Source organism: Scomber japonicus, chromosome 14 (assembly GCF_027409825.1).
Source record: "Scomber japonicus isolate fScoJap1 chromosome 14, fScoJap1.pri, whole genome shotgun sequence".
Classification (NCBI taxonomy): domain Eukaryota; kingdom Metazoa; phylum Chordata; class Actinopteri; order Scombriformes; family Scombridae; genus Scomber; species Scomber japonicus.
The window spans coordinates 27,223,885-27,242,494 of record NC_070591.1 but is presented as its reverse complement, the minus strand read 5'-3'; the positions used below and the strand labels follow the sequence as shown (position 1 = coordinate 27,242,494).

The 18,610-nt window shown below is 39.7% G+C and overlaps 2 protein-coding genes across 2 annotated transcripts; one reads left to right on the top strand and one right to left on the bottom strand.

The window, feature by feature from the left end:
- Positions 1–207: 207 nt before the first annotated feature.
- Positions 208–4,609, top strand: tmem254 (transmembrane protein 254). The gene is made up of 4 exons (XM_053333658.1): positions 208–361; positions 2,535–2,638; positions 3,380–3,439; positions 3,816–4,609. The coding sequence occupies exons 1-4, from the start codon at positions 275–277 to the stop codon at positions 3,934–3,936; spliced, it is 372 nt and encodes a 123-aa protein (XP_053189633.1). The 5' UTR covers positions 208–274; the 3' UTR covers positions 3,937–4,609.
- Positions 4,610–5,992: 1,383 nt separating this feature from the next.
- Positions 5,993–17,316, bottom strand: LOC128373357 (uncharacterized). Its single transcript, XM_053333653.1, has 11 exons — positions 17,201–17,316; positions 13,541–13,868; positions 12,747–12,863; positions 11,789–12,030; positions 10,539–10,704; positions 9,935–10,034; positions 9,646–9,721; positions 9,294–9,419; positions 8,202–8,369; positions 8,022–8,079; positions 5,993–6,673 (listed from the first exon to the last, which is right to left on the bottom strand). The coding sequence occupies exons 1-11, from the start codon at positions 17,314–17,316 to the stop codon at positions 6,575–6,577; spliced, it is 1,596 nt and encodes a 531-aa protein (XP_053189628.1). The 3' UTR covers positions 5,993–6,574.
- Positions 17,317–18,610: the final 1,294 nt, after the last annotated feature.

The window sequence follows — 18,610 nt, the reverse complement described above, 5'->3', positions numbered from 1 at the left end:
CAAGGGGGCAGCACTGTAGTGAAATGCTGTTTTATAGTATGTAAGATACAGTTTATTATAACTTTTATCATTATATATTACAGTAATAAAATGCTACAGTGAGAGTGACTGACAAGGTCAACTCAAAGACTATTTCTCAATACAATGACTCTAGTTTTCCGTGTATGTAACTACGTAGTAATGCTCTCTCCCTGAGGCTGTCCTCCCTGTTTATCTCCCTCTGCTGTAATCACACGGACGTATTTGTCAGCTGGACCAGCGCAGAGCAGCAGCTATGGCTAAAAGTGATGGAGGAGACTTCTTTAAACGGACCAGCCTGTTCTGGATCGTCTCCGTGACTCTGGGGATGGGATATTTTACTGTAAGTGCATTCAATGAGCTGCAGGTGAAGCAGAAGTATGGCAGAGTAAAGATAAAGCATATGTTTGTCTTTGTTTCTCCTGTCGTGTCGCGTTCAATGTCCTCCGGCTCGCTTAGTATTCTGATTAAAAACACACAACATTACTGTAATGAACTTTCAGGGACATTTGTATCTATGTCTTTTTTATATTTCGCTGTTTAACTTATGATATGTCGTGAAACTGGTTTTGTGTAGTCTTCGAGGTCATTGCCAAGTCATAGTTTTATGGATAGTCAGTGTTTATCTTATCAGGATTCATTCAGTCTTCTGACAGCTCAAACAAACATCTGTGCAAAGTCCATTGAGCAAGTTAGCACAGCTGTCCGGCACGTCCCGCCCTTTAGTAGCCATTTAGTAGCCAGTACGCCAAACTCCATTCAAAATATGGTGAATTTATGCAGAAGTATGTTATTTGGCTAATGTACACACTGACATCGACATGACTTGAAACTGTTCAAATGTTTATTTGATAGTGTTTCAATCGGCGTCTGTCAGTAAATGTATTCCTAAAACTAACAGGTAGTTAGAAGAGTTTAGGTTTCCTTTTAGTTAATGTAATGTCCTAGTAATGTAATGTAAGTGTTTCCTTTTTATTATGTAATTCTCCATCTAAATCGACATTATGGATGGCAAATTGACATAAAAACATTCACCACTACTTCACACCAACATAATGCTAGACCACAGTGTGATAAGACAAGTAATTCCATAATGTCATAATCAATAGTAGCTGAATGAACACAAGCTCAGTCTGTAGGTGTGTTTAAGTGTTATAACATTCAAACAGCAGTTGTGTCCAAAGGGCCCCTGCCAACAATGACCCTTTGTGTTTTCTATGCAGCAGCCTCAGTCCACATGGACACATACCTGACATGACACAGGTAGACAGAGGAGGACAACAGTAGCCTTACACAATGCAACGTTATGTCATCAGAGCTTCAGTGTTACTTATTGTCTGTTGTATAACTCTGTGTGTGTTTCAAACTTCAAGCATGTTTTCTTGTACTATAGGATGTTAATGTTATTAGTTAATTGTCATGTTTATTTATCTGAGGGCTGTATTTGTGTAACACTTTAGTACAGAATGTATATAAATGTATATGATGGGACAAAATATACAGCTCAAGCATTCAGATTCATTTTCAGTTATAGTTTTTTCCCCCCATTTAAAATCCTTAAATTTTAAGAACTTTATTGACTGAAGCAACAGCTGCTGGGATAAATAACTGATCAAAATGTTTTCATGCTAATCAATCTGATGCATTTTCTAAAACTTAAGTGCCTTGGATTGCTTTTCTGTACACACTCTGTTTTGCACAGCTACACAATACAACCCTCGTTGTTCTCCTGTGTAGTAAGAAGTTTGAATGTTTGCTGTAGACTTGAGCAGAGATAGAGATGCTGTCAGGTTAACCAGATTCAGTTTATATAAATGTGGGGAAAAAACTTAACTTAGATTCTGGCTGTAATATAGAAAATATGGAGGGAAGCTCAAAGCCTGAAGAGATGTATTGTGGCATGTTTCCCATGACCAGACCCACACCCATATGACTATAACCCACCAAAAAACCCAACATGGTGCAGAACTAATTCACCTCCAGAACTGTATCAAATGTCATTTCAGTGGCGTATCACACAAGGCTTGCCCTTTGCGCTACATGCAGAGAGTGCAGACATGGTCCCAAAAAATGCTGTATAGGAACCATTCATAGGAAACATAAAGTCACACTGCTGATTATTAACATTATCACATTGCATTCAGCTCATCGCCTGAGAGCAGAGAGATAGTCGAATCAACCAACATTACAAAAAGAACATGAGTGTTGCGACCAAATTGATCAGAACTTTGGGAACTACAGTGTGTCCTTTTTAAAAGAAGAAGCTATTATTCATATTTCATTTTCAGCTGTGAGCCATGAAGTACAAACCAGATCACTCCGCAGTCATTACCGACACAATCAGCCCTTTGAAATGTATTTTATATCACGGCACTGATTCCGAACATGATTTGGGGTGAACAAGCTCATGTATTACTCTGTTAACAAAATTGCAAAAAAAAATTCTCTCATACTATACAGCATGTGTTTATGGTTTACACAGTTAAGTGTTTAACTGCTCCATCTGTGTTTTGCAGTGCACCGTGTTCGTGCCAGAAAAAATCCCATTCGAGCTTCTCGGTCCATTTGGCACCTTCTGCAAATACCTTGTGGACAACTATGCTTCCATTATGTACAAAGGGTAAGGCTTTGTTTAGTGTGTGTAAATAATACATACAGCACACCTACTGTACAGTTTGATTCTGTAAAAGAATGAAAACATGTCCGAATTTGATCTAGAATACAAAAGTTCTGTAGTTCTCACATGCCCTTCTAAGTGTATTGATTACCCCTTATTATAATAAAAGGCAGTAACAGATTTCCCTCACAGCAAAAGCAGCATCAACGATCAAATGATGCGCAAAGTGTCCCCACAGAGCTGAAATCCACTATTTAATCAACTACCGCCTTAATGTTTTTCACCATTTACGCATCGTTACCACCATCTCCACAGGGGGAGCACTTTGCTAATTAGCTGTTTAAGTCACATGACTGCTGTTGAGTATTAAGATGGCAATGAAAGGATAATGTATTGATGTTGGTGAAGTCAGATGACATATGGTCACATGACATACAGAACAGTCCTTAAGTGTCAACTAAGAAGAGTGTTAAACTGGAAAGCATTGTTTGTTTGTTTTTATTTTTGGTGGGTTTTTATTCATTTATTTAGTTGGTAGTGTTTTTTAAAATTTGTGGCTGATCTTTGTGTAGGTTGTCATGTGACGTCATGGCTGCAGGGTGTCAGTCATCTTTGCATGAGATGCAACATGTTATGAAACCTTAACATGTTGTTAAGGTTTCAGACCACGAACTAAAGACTGTGATTTTTAACTTTGATGTGTATGTTATCACTACTCAGTTGAATAGAAACTCTCTGTTACAGGTGGTTGGCTGCCTGGGCCGTCCATGTCTTTGAGGCTCTGGTTGCATTAAAAGTTTGCAGGTAAGAATGTCATGAACCATATTGTCCACTAGATGGTGATGTAATATCCTGTATTGTGGACTTTTCTCCTACAACTCTTCTGTTAAATTAGGTCTTCTGAAAAGTTTAATGACCCCTAAAGCCTTAAAACTCATTTCAAACACACTGTTCAAACCAAATGTAAATGTCATTTTGTCTAATTTGATCTTAATGGAGAGTTAATATGAATCAAAACCTGGAAGATACTATTTAAAAGGCAAATGTGAACAGTAAAAACACATCATGTAAGCAGAAGTCTTCAAATTTTTTACACAATTCTAGGCCACTGTTAGACTTTGGACCTATTTAGATAGCTTCTAAATTAACATTGGCTTGGCTCTTCTCCACGTTTCCACAGCAACAAAGGTATCAACAACACGGCCACTCGCTGCATGTGGTTTTTCCAGACCTTTCTGTTTGGCTTCGCGTCTCTCGGCCTGCTGCTCAAGTATGACCCTGAGCGCCCCAAGCAGCACTGACCCGGCAGCCTACAGAACAATACCAGCCTTGAGAATCAATTGCTTCCTTGTGCCTGTTCATCTTCCACTGTCGTCCCCTCTGATATGAAACCTGCTGAGGGGCACAGAGTGGAGGAAGACACTTGAGTCTTCTCTTTTGTAGTGTTTCTTTTAACATAAAGTATTGAAGTGATCTACTACTATCATTTGACACTACATACATGTCTTAATTTATTCCATGTATTCTTACAATCAGCCTTAATCTCAATTTCATTCCATAGATTTTCTATATACAAGCTGACTGAAGGCAATAGCACCCTAGAGATAATATGTTGAAAGTTTGCTTTGAGAACAATATTAACTGAAGTTATTTAAGAATCTGCCCTGAGCTTGTGCAGTACAGGGGAATATTTTCTGAAATGGTTTTATACTCTCATGATGTTTACATTCAGCTTGGATGGCAGCAGTAATTTTCTCAGCTGCTGTACTGAACATAATGTCAGACAGGTTGGCTGCAGATGGTGCGCTGCCACTGGCTTCACAAATCCTCCAAAATAAAAAGAAAGAGGAGAGCTGCTCTATACACGTTTTAAATTTCCTATACTGAAATGCTGTGAGCTCAATTTTTTAAACTACAGACTGGAATTTCTTAATGCTAACTCTGCAGAATAAAGAGACTTACAAACTGCATAAAGTGTGATTTCTTGCATTTTTACTCCTCTGACAATGCTCAAAATGCTCTGACTCTGTATTTCATAGAATTTTTAAATGCTAACATCAGCATGTTAACATGCTCTCAGTGACAATGTTGACATGCATTCAGCAGCTGTAATGTTTAGGATGGTCACTATCTTAGTCCAGCATGTAAGCATGCTAACATTTGTCAAGTGCTGCTGAGTCCAGCTGATGGAAATATCATTAGTTTTGAATGTATTTGGTAAATAAACCCACAAGTATTGGGGAATTTAAAAGTTGGGTCTGACAATGATGCTGAATGACAAGTAAAGGGATCACCATGGGACATGAATGTACCAAATTTTGCAGCGATTTTTCTAATAGTTATAGAGACATTGCACTCAAAAACCACAAATGTCAATGGTTAGGGGAACATCAGAATTATGATTCATCCTCTGGGCACCATTAATATCTGTGCTAAATGTCATGCTAATCTGTAGTTGAGATTTTTCAGTCAGGACTAAAGCAACCAACACAACTATACTGGAGCTGCACTGTTAGCTTGGCTAAAAGAAAGCAAATATTCCAGTCTTACCTAACAGATTGTTTGACTACTTGTGAACAGCATAAAGCTATAAACACAACACTGACACATTAACATACACAGCGTCCTCCTCACTGTGAGCAACATAAGTTGACATGGCAAACATGTCATGTAGCTTGATGTGGCAGATGGTTTGTTATACAAACATCTGAGAAGTTTTTCATGGAAACTGTTTGGAAAAGGGCAAACACTTTCAAAAAATTGTTGCCAAATGATTGGATGAACCGTCTGCCTGTCCCCGTCTTACCTAACTGAGCAGCTGGATTTGCAACACTGATGTCGTGATCTTGTGAATCCAGCTGCCTCACAAGGTAAGCAAACATGTTAGCCAATGTTGTACTTTATGCTCAACACTGTGAACACATCCAACAGGAATATAAAAACATGAATGTTCATATGAGTGATGTTTCAAGCAGTCTGGCAAATATTAAACCCAGTATTCACTCTCCTTCTAGCTCCGATTTACACTCCACCATCTTCATAGACAATATTAAAACATTGATTTAGAGCAGCCTCGATCCAGGAATCCTTTGTGTTTGTGGCATACAGGTAAAGTATGACGTCACCTGAACAAGGCTGAAGCAATGGCACAGGGTCACAATGTCCTCTGCTTATGAACTTAAGAGCATTAGCCCGTCTTAAACAGCCCAGTCTTCACTAGAGCTGTCTCCAGCCATCAATCAGGAATGGGTAGTGTAGGAACTACTTTCACATCCTGCTTCACTTTTACTCTCAGGAGAATAAACCAACCATGAAGAAGAGCTCTAGAAGTTATTTAAGAGACAAAGTAGAGGGAAATGATCAAGGGTTTTCTTTTACTGTCCCTCCAAACACCACAAGTCAGGGCAGGTCATGGAGGTTTGTCCATTTTTATTTGGAGAACAATTGTACTTGGATTGACACTACCACCTTGAACAGTATAAATACAGAAATATATACAACAGTTTAAAAACAGTATGGATTGAAAAATATATCTTTTTATGCCTGTTTTAGGGAGCTACTTACTTCAGGAGCTCAATGGAGGAGGAAGCCTGCGTCTACAGTCATGGTAAACTATAAGAACTATAATTCATCCTCTCAGTGCAGTCTAACCACTTCACTGTAATTACAGGGTGGCGTGATTCAAGAACAATAGCAGCGTAAGTAGTAGAAGTAAAATGAGTAATATTTGCTCTATAATCTCAAGGCTTGTCTGTATACACTTAGGTTTGTTGAACAGCCATTGTCTTAATGAGTTTTATGTAACAGAGTTCATGTCATAGTTACAGGATGTGTTTGCAAGTCATCTCACATTTTATTGAATATGTCACTTCATCTTCTTGTTTTTTATTAAAACTTTCCTATTGCAAATACAGTTTGTCTTTGTTGATGTTGCTGTGATCACCGGTCCAGCCAGCATAGATAAGGGTAGCGCTCATTCAGCGTCTTGCGCAGCTGAACGCTCTGTGTCTTATCCCTGGTTTCCACCACACACTCCACCTGCCAACACACAGTTACAGTTAGCTCTCTGACATCACACATATACACACACACACAAACTCACACACCCACATAGGCTTACATCTGTCACTTCTGGGGTACTTAAATAGATTTTCATTAATTTCCTGACTTACACTAACCTTAACTGTAACCACTGACCCAAAAATCTATTGTCCCCACTTTGTCCCCAGTTGCACAAGCTGTCCCCAATTAACCAATTAACCAATTAATTGGTGTTAAGTTTGTGTCCCCGAAAGTGGCTTAAGTCAAACTCTCTCTCTCTCTCTCTCTCTCTCTCTCTCTCTCTCTCTCTCTCTCTCTCTCTCTCTCTCTCTCTCTCTCTCTCTCTCTCTCTCTCACACACACACACACACACACACACACACACAATTAGAGCAGTGACCAAGTTGCCAGTTAATTATGCAACACCTTTCACCTTTTGACACTGCTGGTGAATAAATAGTGAATAGCTGATGCCAATTTAACAGTGTATACTGCAGAGGAAATAATGCAGAGGCGAGCCATAACGAGACAATTCTGCTTGTTTCCAATGCAATTTTCATTATTTTTAACAAACAGACATTTTACTGAATAAAAGGAATCAAGTTTTTTTAAATCCCATTTGTTTAAAATAAAAATTTGATTTTTACACTCCTATACAATTGAGATACCTTGTCCTAGTGCAACTCATATTTTGGTACCACTTTCGAACAAGGCATCATTTATAAAGATATTATACATTATAATGTATGGCTTTATTAATGATTACTCAATTATTTACTAATACTTTATAATCAGGTTGTAAAAACTGCTGTCTATCGACTCTGGTATTAACACAGTTATACATGTTCAAACAACAATCATTATTCAATTTTCAGTGTTTCTCACTTAATAAGTCATCAGGCCTGCAGTTGTAAGTGTTGATATGTTGTTAGTAAGTGGATTTTGATTCAAATTGTGTGCAGCACTTTTCTAGAAGTGATCAATTGGTCCAACCATTCAATGGGATTTTTCAGCAACCCCAAATTACTCTTATTCATTGTTTATTACTGTTCCATAAAGTATGAGTAAACTATGTATTAACCCTTATTAAAGACATAAGTTACAATTTGTAACCTTTTTATAAGGGTTGTCTTGTTAAAGTAGATGGTGGTACTAATATTTCTTGCAATGTAAGCTAAACACAGATTGCTTCCAAAAATATAAAACAGAAGTCATATCTCTTTATTCGACTATTCTTGGCCTTGTAAATCCTGCCAAATCAATGCCAACAACAAAAGCAGATGAGCAGATTGGCATGGAGGTGGTGGAAAGACAAGAAGGGGAAGAGGAGAGATTAGTCGCCTACCTTTGCCTTGAAGAGGTCTGACCTGTCACTGTGTCTCCGATGGCAGACATCCAACAACCTGTGGGAGGAAAAGACAAAGAGAGCAGAGAATTAAGAGTCTTCTTTTATGCTGTAACAACTTGAGAGATTGAACTGTAGCCTGCAGGAGCATTACAAAACATGTTTGAGATGTTGACCCACCTGACATCCTCTCTGGACAGGATGTCCAGCAGCTTGGCCATGTCTCCTGGCCATTCTCCAAGCTGCACGGAGAATTTACTGACCCGTTCGTCCAGCACCAAGGCTCGGTCCACACACTGCCTCACCAGCTCCAGCTCCATGTTAGCGCTGCTTACCACCACAGCAACCCTGCAGCAGAAACAGGAATACAGAACGGGAAACTTGATTCATCTGCAGCCAATCGGATTAGTGTGCTGACATCACCGTATTGCCAAAACGTCAGCTTTTCTCAGGCTTTAAGAAAAATGTCTCAACCCTCAGAGCTTGAACTGTAGTTACAATGATAAAAATGGCTCTGACATTGTTTCAAACAACCCGGATTCACATACACAGGAAATATTTAGGCATGAAATCATATTTTAAGTTAAATAAATCAAAGTATATTCATAGCAGTTAACATCACGCTGACCTTAGCAGATAGCAGTGAAGTAAGAACTTTCTTCAACAGGAGAACACAATTTCAACCCCTTACTGATTCCCTATAAGTTCCAGGGCCAGGATAGATAATATTTTTATTAGTGTCTGCAAATCTCTTGTGCAGAGGCAAACCAAAAATAAATCAATCCTGCTTACAAGTGTTGTGTGTGTCTCCAAAGCCTGATTTATGTCATTCCTCTGTGCAGTAGACCGTCACTGTTGTCCAAAGACTATTAACAGCAATGATGTTTTCAGTCTCCAGAGAGTAGTTCTGGTACAGCAGGAATGTGGTTCCTTTGCCATACACAGAACTGTTCTCTGGAGACTGAAACATGATCACTGTTATTAGTCTTTGGAGCTGTTGCTACACAAAGTACCATGCTCAAACTCTTTGTAACAAAGGAACATTACTACCAGTGCAACCATCTGCTTCACTGACGAGTTTTTAATAGTTTTTGGGCAACATTGGAGGTCAACGGCACAGAGGAAAATGATATATCAGGCTATGGATACACACAATACTTGATTCTGCTAAAATCACCAGCCATATGCAGCTGACTCTGACCTCTGACCTCTCTGTAAGGACATTTTATGCACCTCATGGAGGTATACATGATATTAACAAGTGGGACCCACTTTTTGCCTCTCAGTTCTGGTAGTTGTCCGGCCAGGATGGCAGCCAGTCCCATGGCTCCCTCTGTGTCCACAGTGGAGCGCTCAAATTCCTGAAAGCGCAACATCGCTACCAAAGCATCCTCCTCACTGTGAGCAAGTAAAGAAAAGACATCGGGACAGCTGCGTTAGTTCAAGTTGAATAACTTGCACGTCCTAAAGTTAAGCCAGTTTCTAAAATCAAGTATCTGATATTCAGCAGGCAGTATTTTAAAAGACAAAATGTAATTTTTGCAGAATGTATATCTAAGTTTAGATTAAAGCTTTCAAAAGAAGGCTGGAAGTGTGAATGTGCTGTGATGTAGAGATGCAGTACCTGACAGAGATGACTTTATCTACCAGTTTCTTTGCCAGCTGGAAGGTGTTAATACCGAGCGAGCGCTGCATAAGATCTGAGAACAGACAGAAGATCAACATATGTTCTGTTATTGCAGCAGAGAGAGTGAAGAGCCTCTAACAGGAAAATGTGCACATAATGATGAGATTTTTTTAAACCTACACATCACATTACAGTTCTGCACTAAATGTGTGAACTATGATGGATCCTTTCTGTATTTTATCTTGCAAGTGTTTTAAACATCTTTCCAGATATGAACTAAGTTTACCTCCATAAAGTTTCTTATTGGGGTTGCTGTGCATTTCTTTGATTGGACCATCTGTTTTCAGGGATTGTAGCAGCAGAGGGAAACCTTCTGGTTCAATTCCCTGTTGAAGAAAGCCCATACAGTTGATTAATTCACAAACCAACATTTCTTCTACAGCCTTCCCTCATCTAACTTTCCCCTTTAAGGATAAAAGTGGTGTTTTCTCTTAAATATGATGCAGATATGTTTGTACACTCAATGTATGCACATATAACATGCAGTGACTAATAGATGTTGTACATCTTCAATGCCTCTATCAGTCAAACATAGTGAGAGTTTCAGCTGTGTTTCTGCAGATGATGGAACAAGAGAGAAAACAGGGGAAACATTTCAAGCACACTGATCTTGATAAAGAAATCTGAGGACATTGAAAACACACTTGGATCAACGCCAGTGAGATGTAGGAGGCAGGTAGCAACCTCACATTTACAATGAGAAACAAGGGTGTATGGGAAATGTGACTTCATTTTGAGAAAGACTCACTCTACCAATACCACTGGTGTGAGCTTCTTCTCTCTTTTGCTTCCCTTAATCACTAGACTCTAACCTCTGAGCATCTACTTACGATTACAAGAATTCGTGAGTTGAGGTGTTTGATGGCTGCAGCTGTACCAGCCAGTAGACCATACTGCCCAGCAGCAGGAACCACCACTGCATCCAGTTTGGACACTTGTTCATAGATCTCCATGCCCACAGTGCCCAGTCCTGCCAGGTACGCTGCACTTTCATCTCTGGACACCAGAAAAGAGAAAAAGAAAAAGGTTCTGGGATCAGCACACCTTGTGGGTTTCATAAAGTTTTTTGTATTGTTATACACGTTTTTATCACCTTCTCTCAGAAAACTTAATTCAGTAGATGACAGAATTAATACATCTGTCTTTGTTATCTAACAAAAGGGAAATTGTGGTATGAATATTATTTCTATTTCTGAACTTCTATCACCGCATCGAGAAGTAAACATAGTGTTATACATTAGTTTGTTGTTTTTATTTCAGATTTCTACATTTCTGAAACTTCTTGACTTCTGTTACAATATGACTCCATTCAGACTTGGTATTAACATGTGACCCGTGTCTGTTATTAATAAGCACTCTTGTTAAATTGAACACATTGTATTTGGGTCTTAATGTGCAAATTTGCTAGATGGGGCGGGTAGAGTTGACAACCAACATAGTGAAAGACATATAGGTGAAAGACTTCTTTTTTCTTCATCATTCAGGTTCCCACAAGAAAGGCCCACTGGAGAGCCAGCATTAGGTTTGACCTGCTCCCTGTGTAGATATACTGTAAAGGGCTCAGTCTAAGGAATAGGAAACCTAATTATTCCTCTTTTTGGTGATTAAAACATACCTTGAAAACTATATTGCATTTCTGCAAACCGATCTCCTAAATCTTACAACAGTGGTCCTTCAAGACACTTTCCTTCATCCATGCACCTTGCAAGAAGATGAAACCAGTCTATATTATGATTTACAAGAAGAAGCACAGGTTCACTAACATTAACAATGACCAGGGTCATGGACGCAGCCATCATTAACGTCATGAGTTACACCTGTCTTTTTCCTGCCTTGTGAAAAAAAGTTGATTTGATTGATTATTGGGTAGTTTCTATGTTTATGCTTACATGATTCAAGTGAAAAAAGAGATGATTTCGGTTGTAGTTCTTAATTAACATAATACCACTGTATAGATTTGTTCCAGAGAGTGATTCTTCTTCACTTGTTTGGCTCACATGCCCCCATAATTCAGTAGCCATTACACATAGTTCTGAACTCTGCTACATCGAATGTCTGAGTGAATGTTAAAGAGACTGACTCTTCCAGGTAGAGGTATCCGTTCTCTTTGGCCAGATGGCGGGCGTGGTTCATGGAGTCGTGGCTGGTGCTGCCGTAGGAGATGACCATGGCGCCGTAGTCTCTGTAGATCCTGAGGCGAGGTGAAGAGCAGCATGACGGCATGATGACAAACACCGGGATCTTCAACTCCACTGCATGGTGGGCTACAGCCATGGAGAAGTTACAGTCTGAGGCCACGATCACACCCTTCCTCTGCTGCTCCTGGAGAGACGTGAAGTGAGAGAAAAGATGTTATAAAACACTTTGCATTTATCTAATATAGCATAAATAAGATGAACTCTTTTCTCTTCATCAGTCAGGTTGATTTTTGGCTTTAAATAAGCAACATAAAACATTGTCTCATCATCAGTTTAATTAAGAGTTTGGCCTTATGATAGCATATAATCATTGCAACCACAGTGAAATTCTCCATATGATCTTTCTTAAGCTAATTTTATCAGTGGAGTTGTTTCCTGCTTCCTGGCCTGAGCCTTGCCTCTTCAGTTTTATGGCTTTACTGAAGAGGATAAAGAAGTTGGAAGTGTTTTTTCCATCAGTGTGCTCAATCCAACACCAGCACTTAAACTCAAAATAGCTTAAAGCTGACATTTGAGAAGTTTAAAAACCCAAAATTTGCTAGTAGTCTTGACAATGATTAAAATATGACTCAGTACACAAATGCAAAAAGGCACATTTTAAAGCCAATGCCTATAAACACTGCATTTAGACTATTTTTGTCCACATAGGTCAGTATGCTTATTTAACATGCATGATTAGTACACACAGATTAGTAGATCACACTGACGAGGCAGCTTCTACAGACTTGACCCAACAGACCGGAAGAGATCATCCTCTCTCTCTCTCTCTCTCTCTCTCTCTCTCTCTCTCCCTCTCTCTCTCTCTCTCTATCTCTCTCTCTCTCTCTCTCTCAGTATTACCTGTGTGAGGGAGGTAAGCAGGTACAGCACTCCTCTTTCCTTCACGGAGCCTGTGTAGTGCAGGTGCTCCTTCTTCAGATATATCTCCATACCGTACTGTTTAGACAGTCTGGAGTACTGAAAAACATAAAGACAAGTTTTAAGAACAGCTCTGTGTATAATCACACAAGGAATCTGTGCTGTACAGAAGGTCAAACACTCTAAATTCAGTTGATCTATCATGATAATTTAGGAAACTGGGTTTGAAATGAAATGAACAATAAATTCATACGTCTTAAAATATATATTTTATGTCGAATTTGATTTGATAAGCTTTAACTTGAAAGATTATATTTTAGAAACTGCATTTTCCCAGCACTAAATAATGTAACACAATGTCATTACAGCAAATGTGCAAACTAACAATTCCATTGATATTGAGCAGAAACATATGATATTATGCTTAATAACACCTGAGGACAGAATTTTAGTTTTAAAAAAGGGCAGCTATTGCATTTAATGATATTTGATATCTATATGATATATACTGAAAGACTTTATATGATATTTGCCTCATAAAAAGAAGAAAATTCAGCTGATGAAGTTACATTGTATTTACAGAGTATGCAGGATTTTCATATTTTGTCACAGATGTACTGTATATAAACATCATTTTAGATTCATTTCCAAACCAGAACAGCTGCTATTATGTTCATGTATTGATAGAGATTGTGTTTCCTCTCCTAAGAGGTCAATGATCACCCATTGTACCCCCATCACTGCACACAATGTGTGCTCATATTATCTGAGTGTACCGTGCAGGGTGTCTTCTGTATCCCTGACTGGATCCTGAAGGCCGCAGCACTGATGTCCTCAAAGCGGAGGTACTGAATAGGAGGTCTGGCGACGGCCCTGAACTCGCTGAGTCGTCTGGTCTTGGGCGGGTCCATGAGCACGATCTCTGGGCCCCCGACCACCCTGGTCTCATAGACTCTCACGTCCCCATTGAGAAGGTCTTCCTCACCAAAGTCCTTCAGCCTCTCCGGTTCAATGAGGGTGGGTCTGCGGCCTACGTTGCCATTAGCGACAAAACTTCCCTTGTAAGGGCCGCCAGGCTGCGAGGGGCCCAGACGCAACTCCTCTCTGGACAGAAAGAAGAGGCGAATATCCATGTGAGATATGCTGCTCTTGAGATTACTGTCAGAAAGTTCACAGACAATTCATACAAGTACCATAACATTTTGACATATGGGACACACATAGATAAATCCTATAGAACAGTGTACAGTCACATACAATCATTTTCCATTCAGTTTTGCTTTCCAAACTTTCATTACTTTCAGTATAGTAAATCAAAATTAACATCTAAAACCTGCTGTATGTAATTGTTGCATGCTTATGCATCAGTATGGAAATCACTGACTGGTTTAAAATGTATCAAGTGTTGTGTGTTGAATACTTGTGGTCAGGAAGCTCTGATGTTTTAAATAAGATTTAAAATTCATTTCAGAAGATAAACAATTAGCAAACATATATGCTGTGTAAAATCCAAATCTATGTAAATTTGATAGTTTGTTGATTTTAAATAGTTAACCAATGATGCTGGAACTTCCCAAAAGACTTTTCAGATCAATTCATGCATTTAATTGCATGTTTTCCACCAAACTATTATGCAACAACAACTTTGATGGATTACTAGAATCTGTGCATAAATATTCACAAAATCCCAAAATACTGTATTATACTTCGGAAATGCTTGCTGGGGATGTGTGTGTGATTTGTTGACTTCTCCAAAAATTAGCAAAAATTAGTCTGTCGAAAAATGACTGTACCGAAGGCGGCACAAAAAGCTGACCTAATTTATATCGCCGCGATTTATGAAATTCAAATCTAAATCACTAATAACAAGAACATTTCCATAAGTGGGTCCCTTGGAACAAACTCTGATGAAATGGGTAAACTTCAAGCTGTTTTAGAACTGATTTGGACAGAAAACTTTCAGGGGTGAAAGTGTACTGTATTCATCATAGACTCTACGTCGGTCAATTTACAAATAAAGATTTCTATTGGATATGAACCAGTGGTGATGTGTCTGCGTGGCCTTTGGCAGACAATATCTTAAGTCAGGAAAAGGATTTGGAAGACAATCAGCATGAGTCATCATTATATAGTGTTAGAGACAATGATCTGTTAACCTGCAAGCCCAACCCACACACAGCAGGCTTTAAATATCACTATTTGTTCACCAAATTCTAATTATACACTGAAACTGCAACACAGTCGCTGACATTTAAGGCTCAATGTAAGAAACTTTCTAAAGTGACACATTTTACAGTTTTGACTTTTGAAGAAAATCTACTTCCTGAATTGATTGAATTGAAATTGAACTGACCTCAACCCTGACATTAAAGTATGTGAATGATACCTCCTCTAACCCACCCACACACACACACGATCCTTCAGTCTAAGATGAATTGATTCACCTTTCATGTCAACCGAGCATTGAGTTCCTGTGATAGATTACATCTATAAAAATAAAAATATAAAATTTGGGTCGTTCAGCTCCTCTTTTTAGGAAACAAACTATTAAAGTGGCAATTTAGGGCCAAAGGCAGTACAGTTTGATATATAACAGCTCAGTTAAGGTCTATTGAATATAATCAAACAGTACAACTCATTTAAATAGCTTGGATTCTTTCCAAACACTGATTCTACTTTCATTTCTCAAATGACATTGCACAAAACTGGATTAAACACCTTGACTCATTTGTGGATTCTTCTGTAACCATGTAGTCACCCAGGAGGCCCTTTACACAGAGTAAACATAATAATAGGATTATAATACAGAGATTAACCCTGTCACCCAGCCACTAAAGCAGATCACAAATGGTTAACAAGTAAGTTTGAAACATTGTATACGGGTCTACGTTTTAACTCAAGAAGAGTAAAATAAAAAACAAATGGAGAGCTGAGGTTGACAAATGTCCTATCTGCTATCAAAAGGCCACCAGGTGGAGCAGCTTTCCCAAACAAAAACTGAATTTCATCAAGTGCTGCCAGCACTATCCAGAGAACATCCTGGTCTATTTATATCACAATGATCTGCCATAAACAATACTGTGACCTTTCACCTGGTCCCCTGTGTCCACTGCTGCCCTCTGCCCCACTTGTCAGTCCATTATTCCAGCACACAGTGTGCTCTTTAGCATAGCTGTAAATGGTAAAGTCCAAGGCTACACCTGTGATTAGAGTGCACTGGTTCAAAAGCAGGGTTCAAAAACAACATCAAAAGGTGCAAAAAGAGCAGCACAGCAGTCAGTATCAAACCTCAAAAAGAGCAGATGAAGAGCTGAAATGGTAAAAATAGGTCCTTTTCATTTTAAATGGTACAAAAATAAAACGAAAGTGAGGATGAAGCAAAAAGTGAAGGAGACATTATAGCCCACCAGGCTTTCATCATTGTACTTATCTCAGCTTCTTAGGCTTTTTTTGAAATGTAACTGCCTGTTGTACTACTTCCTTTCCCCACTGAAACAAAGCGCATGTGGGAGGAAATATCTCCCAGCACTATATGACCCTGATTATTCATCATCATAAGCACAATTCTGTATTTTTACATCTACCAGACTTGGGTCAGACAGCATTTTTTCTGTCGTTGTCTGGTTTGTTTTACCCTACTTAGGTACCAGAAGTGTGAAGTGATGTGTCAGAAAGTTTCCACGTTGGTTACAACAAACACAAGTATTGCATCCCCTGTTTGACCCTGGATCTGATGTCTTCTATATTTATCAAACAGTATTGGTATGGTGGCACAGTACTGCACTAGATTCTTAGGGAGCCACTTCTTTACTTCACTAACTTTCTGATCCTTTCTGCAACTCTCTGTCTCTCTTAAAATATATAAGAATTACCTGTCAAAAAAAAGGAGAATAACGTAGAGGACCATGTGGAGGAGAAAGTTCACCAGGGCATGGATGGAAGGGAGTAGCACTCTTCTACAAGGAACAAGAGCTGAGGAAGAGGAGGTAACAGGTGGGCAAGTGGAAGATTTGCTGTTTGCTGTTGGGGGCTTGGATGGAGCTGGAGAAGGTTTGGGGAGAACCACCTGAGGAGAGGGTTGATTTTCAGAAGGGAGTTTGGAGTCTGCAGGGGCTTCTGTTGGTTCCCTTTCAAGATTTTGGTGAGGGGAAAGTGGCTGAGGGGGAGATACGACAGCTAAGGGTGTGTTTGTTAGATGAGACTGCAAACAAAGAGGAGGAGAAAGAGAAAGAGTCTCTGAAGCTGCAGAAGTAGCATCTGCCTCTGAACTCGTACTAGAAAGTGCAGCAGGAATCTGTGGCTTGTCCTGGTTTTGGGATGGAGGTTGAGTTTTGTCCAGGGCAGGGTCCAAATCTGTCACTACTGTACTAATCTCGGTAGGGGAGGGTTCTGAGGGATCTGAAGGGTCTGGGTTACTACATGTTGCAATTTCCCACCTCTGCCAGAAGGGGTCATTCTCATCGCAGTCTTTGATTGCAGGCCTTGGACAATACAATCGCTCGAGACGCTCGCTCAGGTAGCTTGAGTAGAATAATTGGGCTGCAAAGTTCATCCTGGAAAAAGCAACGTCCTCCTAAAGTCCAAAAAGTCTTGTATCTGTAGCCTGGTCCCTCTCCTCCTCAGGCTGCTGTGGTGTGTCCGAGGGATAAGTGGACACTGACAGGTACTGCTACCACAGTGTAACATCCCCTGCACCAGCTCCCTCCCTCTTTCCCTGCCCAGGGGCTATTTAAGACGGGATTACCCAGGGACGCATGTATGTTGGCTCTGCAGCATCTCTCCAGTGGCCTGGCCCCTCCCAGGGCTCTATTCCTGGTCGCAGACCGGGATTACTTCTCCTTTCTGTGACGTAGTGCTAATCAGACGGTCTAAGGAGATAGATGCAGACTTAGGGTTTATCTAGGGAGCAGTGATCTGTAGGCTCAACCAAACAGAAGAGACAACTGTGAGGAGAGGATCAGAAATGAAGGATTGCACCCAGAAAAAGGCCAGATCTGAGAAAGATATATAAGTAACACTCATATCTCCATTTTACGTGTCTAGAATCAAGATGCGAGGCAAATCACCTTTAGCCTCTCTGAGATACACTAGGGTCATCAGTAGACAATCTTCATTCGGTGCATTGCTGTCAGATGTCAGCTGTAGGAAAAAAAATGAAGCAGGATGTTGCTGAAGGGCAGCACGACTGCCCTGGAAAAGTTTTAATAACACAACCGAAGAGAACATGCAGTATAACTGTAGAGAGAGACACGCTGCCAGCCAGACAGATAACAGAGACTTTGGGGGAAAGTGGAGAAGAGGTAAATTGGCTTCTGCCAGCACTCAGCAGGCAGTCCAGATCCAATTCAGCCCTGATCTAATTTTCAACATGTCCCTCAAATCCAAAAATTGGGAACAACAGTGATGCATCCACTGGACAGGCACCTTCCAGATAATGACTGTGCACCAACTCAGACCACTCCGGGATTGTGTATAATCAGAGATAATCCCTTCGGCAGACATGGCTCAAAAAGTATTTGCAGGTAAATATGAGAGTAGTGAATGCAGTGTAAGATGGGTGGGGTTTACTGTGTCAGCATAGTGCAGATCTTATCACGTAAGCAATCGGACACAGCAAAGGAAATTAATGTAGAGATGTTTTCCAGTAACTATCTACATTTCCAGTAATTATTATTTTATACTGATATTATTATCAGTATCTACAGGTACTATTCCATCTAGATCCGCCCAAAAGGTCTAATTGACTTGACTTGACTTGTTGACACTTGCCTGTAAACTATAATATGTGTGTTGATAGTCCATAAAGAACTACACAAGTGTGTTGATTGTTTGGCTCACTGATAAAA